Source organism: Porites lutea, chromosome 4 (assembly GCF_958299795.1).
Source record: "Porites lutea chromosome 4, jaPorLute2.1, whole genome shotgun sequence".
Lineage (NCBI taxonomy): Eukaryota > Metazoa > Cnidaria > Anthozoa > Scleractinia > Poritidae > Porites > Porites lutea.
In genome coordinates, this window is record NC_133204.1 from 16195781 (window position 1) to 16208403 (window position 12623).

Here is a 12623-nt window from a genome sequence, read left to right on the forward strand (position 1 = left end):
TAAATGTCAGGTTTTGTTACATTCAAAAGTTCTTCACAGCGTCCAACAATGATCTGATTTGTTTGAAGAATCTCAGCGCTGACGTTTCTTTCTAGTGCGCTTTCACCTCGCTCAATGCAGCTTTGCAGTTGAGTCAAAACCAACTCAAAGTTTTCTAGTTGTGTTGCGTGATGTTTTTGTTGCGCATCATAAATTTCAGCAAATTTGGCTTTCATGACCCTCTCATGTTTCCGTAATTCACGGATACGTTCCTCCACGACATCTGCCATCTTCTTTTCCGCTGACAAAATCTCATTTTTGGTTTTCTCCATTAGCTCGGTTTGTTTCCTTATTTCGTTCTCGTAAATTAGAGTTTCCGCTTTCACTTTTTCCAAAGCGTCCTTCATTTGCATCTTCTTTACTTGTGCGGCTTTCTGAGTGTCTGTTATGGTGTGTCGATTATGGCTTACTATACAGCACTTCTGGCAAATAAGAACTTTGCATTCTTCGCAATAAAATTCCAGCGGTTGATTTTCGTGATATTGCTGTGAACATATCACGGGTCTGTGGATCAACTCTTGAACATCTTGCACTTTTAATTTCTCCATCACAACATTGCGATGACCTCTTGTAGTCTTCAGTCGCTGATGAGCTTCAAAACAAACAGTACAGAGGAATATTTGGCACACGAAACAGTAAGAGGAAGCGGTGTTGTTCTCATCACAACTGCCGCATTTCTGGGCCTGTGCGCCGCCATCTTTAAGAGCGAGAACATCCACCAGTCGGTTGAGATGATAAGATGTGGGCAAGTTCTTGAACGAGTCGCCTTTGGGGATTTGAAAAGATGTCTGACAAACCGGACATTTGATTGTCGCTTGTAGCTGTCTTCTTGCAAAATTTGCATGTTTGTCAAGACATTCTAGGCAGAATGAGTGAATACATGGCAAAGTCTTGGGATCGTTCACTGTATCCAAACACAGTGGGCATTCAGCTTCTTTCTTAAGATTTGCGAAAAGCTGTAAAACATCCATAGTACAGTGGAAAGGTAGCAAAGTTAAAGGGACTGGTTCACGATAATGCGCATGCGCGCCGTTTTTCTCTTCAGAATAAATTTGTCGGGTCAACACTAAATTCGAAATCGCCATTATCGGTACAATCTTTGAAAATCCTTCGTTTTATTCGGACATCCGTCGCTTTGGCTGGTCTAGTTATACTTCGGTAGTGGTGATTAACGTGTGGTTGTGTCGTTTGACTGGTTACGTTTTAAGAAGACGCAAAAAATAATGTCTTGATCATGGAGGTTCAGAAGAGCATCGTGGCCGTCCGGCAACAGGACGTTCTCAAGAGTCTTTGGAGATAGAGAAGCTTAGCCTATCGATCTGGTATGGTATGGGTGATATCACGTGATTTGGGTGCAGCGTGACCAAATACAAAACTAGGAACAATAGATGGTTTTCACTGTGACGTCATCAAATTGTGAAGTCAAAATAGCGAGGTTTTACGAATTTTTATGTACACTAGGTTGAAGACGAACAAAAAGTAAATCTTTGTACAAGTTTCCATTTCCGTAGCATGTTTCATTTTGAAAATACAGCAATTAGAACTTCCGAGTTTTCACATTGCGTGACACCAAAATAGGAATGCTGTCTCGTTGAAAAAAAGTCTCTCCTCTTGATTTTCAGCAGTATAACCTCTTCAAGTATTAGAAGATATGTTTATGCGTACGTATGCTACTTCTCGAGTGAATAGAAAGAGCTTTAATAGAAAAAGTGAACTCCAGATGTTTTTGTTGATTTCCGGCGGACATATTGGTGCACCAAAAGGGTGCACCAATATGGCGTCTCCATATAAAGCTCTACAAAGGTGCGTGAAACGTTTCGGCAAATAACTCAGAAACTGTGGGCCACAAAGACCTGAGACTTGGATAAATTGTTTATATATTAGTCTTTTATAACATGTCATTTTCTTGGCTTCTTCCACCAGACGGTGTCCAATTTAATTTTTTCTTGCGTGACAGTGAAACGATCTATAGGTAAACCAAACGTTCACTGAGTTTTGCGAAATAAAAAATATGCAAAGAAGAGGATATAAAAGTACAAGCACTCTACTTTTTAAGGTCCAAATTCCATCTCAAAGGATTTCGGCAACTGAGGGAACTGACTATCTTTAGTGGGGATGTTCTTGAACATGTAGATGTGCAATGTGTTTTCTGGCCTTAAAGTTGTACAGTTTAATACAATCACCAGAGAGCAAATTTTAAACTGGTGACGCGTTTTTCAAGTTGTGTATGCTATTTGAGCCATCAAGCACTTTACCTCCCCCCCCCCCTTCCCCTCCCCCTGCGGTATACAAAATGAATGCAGCCATGTGAATTGAAATGAAGCGGAACCGAAATGGATGAGAGAAGCAACAAAGGGGAAGGGAATAACAGGGAAATGGGGTCCATAAGTTAACGGAGGCCGGGCAGAAAAATCAACTGATGGGTATAGGACGTGTAGTGAGTCGGAATTCAATCACCAGTCTAGACAACACACGTATCCCAAGCTCATGTTATGAAATGGTTAAACAGTATTAATGGCGAAAAAAGAGCTTGTGCATTTAACAACACTTCAGTGCAAGAAAAGCTCCACCAAGAGTAGCCCCACCAACCGCCATTTAACTGCAGATATCCCTAATTGCATTTGATATACAAGTGGAGCCAAAGACTTAAGAGACCTCAGCAGAGGCGTTCTCTCTTGATCCCTTGTCCGGGCGAAGTCTGGGAGAGAGCGGGCGAGTATCTTTCGGTGACGTCACAGCTCACGGTAGAGTCCAGGATTTACCAAGGCGAGAATGCCTAGGGACTAGGCTGAAGAGACCTCTATAGTAGTCCATACTCGAAGTAAGCCGTTTTCATGCGCTCGTGTCACAGACCAGGATATTTTTAGAAATTTTAAGGCGCGAAATTAGAATATGGACAACGTCCCACAAAGCAGATATGTAGCAAAACCTACATACCTCAGTGAAAATAATGAATTTTTTATGAAATAATAAAAAGGCTATGTAGGTATGTGCCGCGCCAAAGGTTATGTTTTTTTTAGCCGTTTTGGTTTGAAATAGGGTATGGTTTGTGTACTCTAGTCTTTAATTGGATCTGTTTTTGAGAAGAATTAGCTGCCACTTCATCATTTGGCGATAGGACCATTTCCCTTTTGACCGTGAACGTACCGTAACAGCTTGTCACGCGCTCCTGTCACGCGCCGGGCTCCAGGTCTTCAGGTCTTAAATAGGGTATCAAATTTTTGATCAGGTCTGAAATAGGGCAGGAAAAATCACAGATTTTGGTCTGAAATAGGGTAAGGGTTTCAGGAAGCGTGCCACCCACCCCCTCCCAATTTTTCTGGAAGAATCCCCCGGAATTTTTGGTCGTACATCTAGGACACAAAAGGCAGGTCATTGTGCCAGGCGTTCCTTGCGGAGACCGTGGAAACAAGGACTAAGAATCATTGTGTGATCGAAGCCACGCATGTTTTGCGAAGAAAGCTTAGGAAAGATTAAATTCAGAGCTTTTCCGAAACGTGTCGGCCCACGAACTCTATCGCTTGAAAGCGTTGATCACTTTGGAGCGAGTGAACACTACTGAGTGGTCGGAAAAAATAAGAATCTGAATTAGCAAAATTGCAATGGTCGGGTGTTGTAAACTTTCACTGTATGCAAATGAGTCTTCTGATGAGCATGCGATTTATTTTCGGCGATGATTGAAATGACGTGCCATGTAAATCACTTTTTCGATACTGGTGATGATGTAATTTCTCTGGAATCGAGGCCCTTGAATTTTCATGCATTTATACACGCGTATAGCCTGCGAACAGCAGACGTATTTCCGGTAGTCGCCTCTCTCCTCTCCTATTTTCAGAGGGAGAAAAGCGACTACAGGAAATACGTCTACTGTTCGCAGGCTAACACGCGTAAAGCCTGCTATAGACTGTTCATAGTCCCCTTTTTTTTCCGTGAGATCGTCGAGATATGGCGCGTCTTATGTACCGAGGGGACAGTAGTTTTGACATTCTTGCAAGATGGCAGCCCGTAACGGAAAGCGCTCGATCTCGACGATCTTACGGAAAAACAGAAGACTGTGAACAGTCTAAGCTTGCTATGGCAGAGGTAATTTTGCTTGTCGCTAACACACGTATTAAATCAATTCAGAAACAAATAAAAAGTATCGGCGTCGATAAAGTAGGAAGTAAAAAACCTTTAGCGAGTAAATCATGTTTCTTGTAGAATTAATCGCCTCCTCATTTCTCGATCTAATCTCCAAGCAGGCGAGACCTGTATGCCGCTGTAAGCGCGTTCTTGTTACAGATAACCAGGACGAATTATGGTACCCGCTCACAACCAAAAAAACACCTTGCATCAGACACCCTTCCAGAATTGTAACATAAAAATATCTCATTATCCGCTTCACTCAAGGTTTTCGTTAATCAATTACAACTCTGATTGGGATACTTAAGCCACACTTCTTTTGTCGCAGTTTATAAGTAATTAATATAATTAATGATTTATATGAATTCCGCCTGATGTGAATTTGAATCCAATGGAATTTTTTTTCGTTCTAGTTCGTATCTTATCAACGCAATGTTTTTTAACTGGCAGGCAACTTCTTTTATGTCGTGTGGTCCTTGGTAAGCCATTTTACCAGTTTTCAGCCGTCAAGATGGCGCACGCACCTCCCGGTCATCATTCAGTTATAGGACGTCCCAGCTCAGAAGGGCTGTCGTTTGCCGAATACGTGGTGTATAGAGGGGAACAGGTATGTCTTGCTTTTTAGTCAACAGCTGTGTTTTCTTTTCTCGTTGCACTTGTGGCTGTCGTTTAAGAGAATGCTAGGAGCGTCGTTGTTTGCAATCATCCTGGCTCAGATAAGAACTAGATGGATTTGAAGAGAAAAGGCGGACTGCAAGCAGTCTACAATCGATTATATTGGGTGCGACTTTGGCATACATTTTTGGGCCAGAATGACAAAAGCTAAATTTGCATGCAACAGAATCTTCATACCGTCCAACCTCTGCACCATGAGGCTTGCTAATTTGTGGACGTATCAAAGCCGTCTTTCGTGAGAAATTCGTAGTTACCTTTATTTTTGAGGTTTTCAGTGTTGTCCGCGGGGAACAGGCGCTCCTCTGACATAAAGAAGCTTAAGCACAGACATTTTGAGGGACACACATCAACCGGAAGTGAGATCCGAGTCCCTCTTAATATGCCTTGACGCTACCAAATTTCTATGTGTTCACTCTTATAGAGACGATCTGCCTTAAAATTTGGGCAAAACCGCTGTCCAAGGGCGCAAAAAAAGCCACCTCGGTTTACGTGCGTCGCCCAGAAACGTCTTCACTTAAGCTTGTTGATATGAGCTATTGAAAAAAATGCAAATACAGGATTTGGTTATAATAATATAATGCAAGTGTCTTTTTTTTTAATCGATGTGCTATTTGCTTAATTATCTGACACACTACCTACTTGTTTCCTTTGTTGTTGTTTACAGGCGTATCCAGAATACCTTATCACGTACAAGATTGTTAAACCCTCCAACGCTGATGCATCTCCATAAATTCCTTGTACATCACTATCAACTAAGAATGTGAATGGCTGAGATTGCTGTGAATATCTACATAACCGCATAAGCGTCACAACCCCGTTTAAAGAAATGTATGACCCCTACTAAAGGGGTTAACAGCTACCTGGAGCAACCAGAAACGTGATGAGAGAGAAAGGACAAGAAATAAAATGTACAAATTGCAAGAAAGTCTGCACCCAAGAAAGAATGTAAAGCTTACAACGAAGCTGAGATTCAACTATGGCCCCAGTTCTGCAAAAGCTGGATAGCGCTATCCACCGGATAAATCACTATCCAGTGCATAAATATTCTAGTAGATAGAGATCAATTTATCCGGTGAATAGCGTTAACCACCTTTTGAACAACCTGGAGCTGGCTTATATACGTCAGAGCTGATTATGGATTTTAACGGAGAAAAACACGACATATGATGGCAACAAATTAATCATGAACATTGTACTTGTATATTATCGCAGAAAAATTTTATGTAATCTTGTAATTTAATGCTGTAAGTAGTAATCAGTTAATGCAAAACGAAAAAAATTATTCAACCGCATATCCTGACAAAGACAAGTTTCTGCTATTGGATAGATCCTGGTGTTTGCATACTGCACGCGCGACTTCCCGCGACTCCTCCATCCAAATGGAAAGCTTTTTCGCAGGCTATTTACATACCGTATAGAACCACAAACTGTACTTTCAGCAGGTTACCCTCCGCGCCAAATGAAAAACCTTTTAATAATCGGTAAATCCCAGCGAAAGGGAATTTAGACTAAAATATTATCTGAAGTTTACATGGTGGTCAAAATGTCTAACTTGGAAGTTGATTTTCTTTCTGTGTTGTTTCACTACTTTGGCCTTCACTGTTGGAGATTTCGTGCTTTTGATGATGCCGTTAATTTCCTAATATTTAGCAACAGTGCCACCTGTCACCTCTTATTTAGGCAATCTACTTTTCGAAAGTTAACGCTGTTCCTTTGCCGTAGTTTGTGCTTTTGCTTTAATTGTACATGGAAGTCTGTAAATATATCAATTATTTGAACTCCATGTTATAAACGAGCTTTTTTTATACCAATATCAAAATGCTAGAGCAACGTTTGTGTTGGTGGTTGTTTGTTTGAAAGTAGATTTAGTTTATGTGTTGTTAATATCAAGGACATTCAACTCGGACAACTTTTTGCATGCGACCTACATCATGAAAGGTATTGTTTAAATCGAACCTTAGACACATGCAAGCTAAAGCACGTTTCGTGTCTTTCTACTTGTTATAAGCTCATCACATCAGCGACCTCACAAAAGAGCTCCAGAGTACCGCTGGTAACATGCGACAGGCACCGGCAATATCCTTACCACCGTCGGATGGCTACTTTGCGGTCACATGTTTGCAAGCATATCTCAGGCGACAAAACTGTCGGTTCCAAGAAAACGTAGCCTGCAAAATGCCGACAATTGCCTCAAGCCTTGACAGTTGCTTATTTATTGTTGACTTCTTTCATTTTTTCTTCAAATAACCGTCAATGCTCTTTTTATAAAACAAGCAATGCAGCGCTTATTAATTTTCTTAGTAGACTTTTCTGTTCGACGCTCATGTCAATTTTCTCATTTGCCAAATAACATGATTCCACGTATTCTTTCTTTTCTCTTTAACTGTTCAAAAAAAGTTATTTCCCAATCTAATCAATTATATCAGCATTTCCCTGTTAGCAGAGTCCACCTTTCCGTGTATTTTTTGCTGGAAAATATCAGCATTGAAAAATCGGACTATCAGCATAGTTGCTGGGCAAGAGGGGGGACTTCAATGTCTTAGGATACGATCTTGGCGTTGAAAAGTGATTTTGAAAGAACTTGAAGTTGCCTACTTTTTTGCCGCTAGTTTTGAATATATGTACAGCTTGTGACAATTGTAGGCATTTCCAGAGTATATGTTATGTACATATGTAAGTTCAGTTCGTTTCAAGTTTTAACGTTCAGCCTCTCAGCTGGATTAATCAAGAGAGCGTTAACGATAATCAGTACCAAGGAAACAATATTTTTTAAGGTCTCTGTTCAAAAGGTGTTAAATTTGCACACAATGCTAACTGAAAACATAAATACGGTGTTTGTTGTCACTCGTAACAAACAAATGTCCAGTATTAGACACGGCACACCCGGCAAGCTGGGTATCATGGTCAAAAAAACTCCCAGCTACCTTAGCGACATATTTTCCGTCAAGAGTGAAAAGTTGCAGTCTACTGTCCCCCCCATCGCAAACGATCAAACGGTTAAACTTGTCAATAGCGAGACCAGTGGGACCCGAGAACTGCCCGTCACAAGATCCCTCAATGCCAATGTCATATAGATACTCCCCTACGATGTTAAATACCATGACACGGTGAGCGTCTGGATAACAGACAAAAATTTTGCACTGGTGATAAACAGCACAGAATGGCTCCGCATCACAACCAGGAGCCCTGAACGACTGAAGTAAATCTTCCCCATCAGGGCTGAGAACTTTGATTGTTTTGTCTTTCCTGTCACATGTGATTATGCGACCATCACTCGCAACGGATATGTACCACGGTATCATCACATGTTCATCGCTGATGTATCGAATGAATTGACCACCCTCAGTGTGCAAGGGAAGTTTATTGTCGTCACGCTCGACATTGCTAAGGAGCTCACCAGACTCGGTAAAAGCCACCGAAGACGTTCCAGCTTCCAATGCAATCTCTCTCAAGAAATTCCCATCAAAGCTAAACATCTGAATTCTTTTATTAGTATAATCAGCAACAGCAAGTGTTCTACTTTTATCATTCACAGCAATACCCCAAGGATCGTCAAACTGTCCTTGCTTTTTCCCTTTTGATCCAAATTGAAACGCAAATTGATACTGATGCGGAATCACCTGCACAACCCAGGGACTACCAGTCAGCGGCTGTCCATTAACTTGGATCTCTACTCTATGTTGTCCAACACACTGGGGTGTGTATGTTACTGTGTACTTGCCGTCTTTGGTGTCTTTTATTTCTGTTTCCAGTTGATCATCAGCTGGAGTTATAATGTTGACTTTGACTTGATCATCTTCATGATAACACTGCTTTCCACTTGAATCTCTAGTTACAATAATGAAATTTACCACCGTTTTTTCTCTTAGAAGTTCTTGATTGTCCACTTCCGCTGAGCAAAGTAAGGGATCTGTATTACTAACCACAATTCGATCCAAACCCGGATTCAGTTGATTTTTGACTATGTAATGAACGTGTGGTGGTTTATAAATGTCAGGTTTTGTTACATTCAAAAGTTCTTTACAGCGTCCAACAATGATCTGATTTGTTTGAAGAATCTCAGCGCTGACGTTTCTTTCTAGTGCGCTTTCACCTCGCTCAATGCAGCTTGCAGTTGAGTCAAAACCAACTCAAAGTTTTCTAGTCGTGTGGCGTGATGTTTTTGTTGCGCTTCATAAATTTCAGCAAATTTGGCTTTCATGACCCTCTCATTCTCCCGTAATTCACGGATACGTTCCTCCACGGCATCTGTCATCTTCTTTTCCGCTGACGAAATCTCATTTTCGGTTTTCTCCATTAGCTCGGTTTGTTTCCTTATTTCGTTCTCGTAAATTAGAGTTTCCGCTTTCACTTTTTCCAAAGCGTCCTTCATTTGCATCTTCTGTACTTGTGCGGCTTTCTGAGTGTCTGTCATGGTGTGTCGATTATGGTTAACTACACTACATTTGTGGCAAATAAGAACTTTGCATTCTTCGCAATAGAATTCCAGCGGTTGATTTTCGTGATATTGCTGTGAACACATGGCGGGTCTGTGGATCAACTCTTGAACATCTTGCACATTTAATTTCTCTATCACAACATTGCGATGACCTCTTGTAGTCTTCAAGCGTTGATGAGCTTCAAAGCAAGAAGTACAGAGGAAAATTTGGCAGACAAAACAGTAAGAGGAAGCGGTGTTGTTCTCATCACAACTGCTGCATTTCTGGGTCTGTGTGCCGCCATCTTTTAGAGCGAGAACATCCACCAATCGGTTGAGATGATAAGATGCAGGCAAATTCTTGAACGAGTCTCCTTCAGGAATTTGAAATGATGTCTGACAAACTGGACATTTGATTGTCGCTTGTAGCTGTCTTCTTGCAAAATTTGCATGCTTGTCTAGACACTCGAGGCAGAATGAGTGAATGCACGGCAAAGTTTTGGGATTATTGACTGTCTCCAAACACAGTGGGCATTCAGCTTCCTTCTTAAGAACTGTAAAGAGCTGTTGAACATCCATCGTGTAAAGGTGGCGAAGATGGGTGATATCACGTGATTTCGGTGCAGCGTGACCAATTACTAAACTAAAAACAAAAGGTAACCAAAGGTTCACTGAGTTTTGAGAAATAAAAAATATACAAAGAAGAGGATATAAAGGTACAAGCACTCTACTTTTTGAGGCCCAAATTCCATCTCAAAGGATTTCGATAAGTGAGGGAACTGAATATCTTTAGTGGGGATGCTCTTGAACTGCCTGTGAACAGGCCTTTGGTCGAGCGGGGTGGGGAGAGGGAAATCGCTATTTTTTTCTCCGAACAGAGAGCCTGTTCACGGGCTACCCTTGAACAAGTAGATTGTGCTATTCATAACTATTTGATTTCATTTGTAATTTAGAGAAGCATAGTGTTGTTGATGTTGATAATGATGACAATGATGATGGGAACGATGATGTTGTAAATGCTGCCGATGATGATGATGATGACGATGGTGATCTTGAAAATGAAGATTGTACTGAGAGTCGTTGGTGACAATGATGAAGTTTAGAACATGCCTTCACAAAGATAATTGCAATGTGTTATCAGGCATTAAATTTGTACAGTTTAATACATTAATCAGCAAATTTTAAACTGGAGACACGTTTTTCAAGTTTTTATTCGAGCCATCAAGCACTTTAAAACATTCCAATGTTAACTCGTTTACATAGAAATACTAATTATAAAATACTTTATATGGCTGTTATGTTAGTTTATAGAGCTCTATTTCAGTCCATTCATTAGTCTTGATTTCAGTGGCTACTGCTAAACACAGAAATATAGGCAATTTTCCAGTCAAAGATTGAACTTTTCATTAAAATTTTGTAGTTGCTTTACAATAAAAACACTTGACTTTTATATTAATCATAAAAGTCCTGTAAGGAGTGTATTTACAAAGCAAATGAGCTAGCAAACGTTCTTCAAGCATAGAACAATTAGGATGGTCTTCTTTTATTAAAAAAATCCACAAAATAATGCTTCCTTTTTTTAATAAGTGGAGAAAAAATTAGCACCCCCCCCCCCCCCCCCCTCGTCTATCAAAAATCTTGGTCAACTCCCCTTGTCCCTTTCCAAATAATTTGAGATCCCCCAGAAAACCCTCTGTCCCCCTCCCCCCGCTCCCCCTCCCCCTGCGGTATACATAATGAATGCAGCCTATGAATTGAAACGAAGCGGAACCGAAATGGATGAAAGAAGCAACAAAGGGGAAGGGAGTAACAGGGAAATGGGGTCCATAAGTTAACGGAGGCCGGGCAGAAAAATCAACTGATGGCTATAGGACGTGTAGTGAGTCGAAATTCAATCACCAGTCTAGACAGTACAGGTATCCCAAGCTCATGTTGTGAAATGTTTAAACAGTATTAATGGCGAAAAAAAGAGCTTGTGCATCAAACATGCTCCAGTGCAAGAAAAGCTCCACCAAGAGTAGCCTTAGCAACCGCCATTTAACTGCAGATATCCCTAATTGCATTTGGTATACGCGTGCAGCCAAAGACTTAAGAGACCTCTATAGAAGTCCATACTCGAAGTAAGCCGCTTTCATGCACTCGTGTCACAGACCAGGATATTTTTAGAAATTTTATGGCGCGAAATTAGAATATGGCCAACGTCCTACAAAGCAGGTATGTAGCAAAACCTACATACCTCAGTGAAAAAAGAGAATTTTTTGTGAGGTTCAGTTTCCTATTTTTCATAACCTTCGAATGGGCACATGGACAGAGCGAAGATTCCATTCACTTTCATTTTAGCGAGAAAAAGAAACGCAAAGTTTTGGACGAGAGCAACTTATTACCAAACCACTTTCCTGGGTTTCTCTCCTACTCGATCAAAAAACCTCTCTCTCTCTCTCTCTCTCTCTCTCTCTCTCTCTCTCTCTCTCTCTCTTACCGTATTCAAATAAAAGTGAATCAATCAATCAATCAATCAATCAATCTCTCTCTCTCTCTCTCTCTCTCTCTCTCTCTCTCTCTCTCTCTAGAGGAAAAGTAGGGCACTTTTGTTACTTCTTTCTCTTTTGATAATAGCATCGTCAATTTAAAGTGGTAACTCGTGAAACTTAAACTATAGACGGTTCACTTAAAGAAACATACGCATGTAAAAAGACAAATTCGAGCGTTAAAACAAAAGAGAATAAGCTGCAAAGATGTCACAAAAAGGTTACAAAAGGGCCCGACATCGTGGTAGGTGCTTTTTAAAATGCTTTTCACACCTTTTCTGCATTTAATTGTAGCTATTACTTTACCATTTATACTCCATACGATTCCCTTGCTGACCACAACACTTTAAACTGGAGATATCGAGGCCGGGAAAAAAACGCCGTGAACATGTTTGACTTTTCATGTCCATGAAAGGAATCACGATTCGGAAAAAGCCCATTTTTGGAATTGAAAGTTTCAAAAGGTCAGTGTGACCTTTTGAACCAATCAGCATTCGCAAAATTGTGGGGGAAGTTTAGTAAGTCTATTGTTAATCGAATAAGCGAAACACAAGGTGAAATGGTTGTTTCCTTATTTTTTGGTGATTTTTTAAAGTTACTGATATCTCGAAAATGGCCCCGTTACTAAAGTTCCCTTTTTGCTAGAAGTTCCAGCAAGTAATTTTGCCGCAATTTCTAAGAGATAGAAATCAAAAAAGCAATCAATCTAAACACTACTAAAGTATAAGTCAGTGGGCGAAAATCCAGGTCCTTCCTTTAAAAAGTAAGGCGCTGGGCGAGCGGAAAGGTGTTCTAACCCCTTTTACGCATTTTGCGCTATTGGGTATACGGTTATATTGTTT

General features: G+C 40.6%; 1 protein-coding gene and 1 pseudogene across 1 annotated transcript in view; both read right to left on the reverse strand.

The window, feature by feature from the left end:
- Positions 1–1020, reverse strand: part of LOC140934288 (E3 ubiquitin-protein ligase TRIM45-like) — a 2191-nt gene extending 1171 nt beyond the window's left edge. Inside the window, exon 1 of the mRNA XM_073383943.1 lies at positions 1–1020. This exon is cut by the window's left edge and continues 1171 nt beyond it. Within this exon, the coding sequence (XP_073240044.1) occupies positions 1–1010 (1010 nt within the window). The 5' untranslated portion in view covers positions 1011–1020.
- Positions 1021–7646: 6626 nt separating this feature from the next.
- LOC140934289 (E3 ubiquitin-protein ligase TRIM71-like) lies at positions 7647–9832 on the reverse strand (annotated as a pseudogene).
- Positions 9833–12623: the final 2791 nt, after the last annotated feature.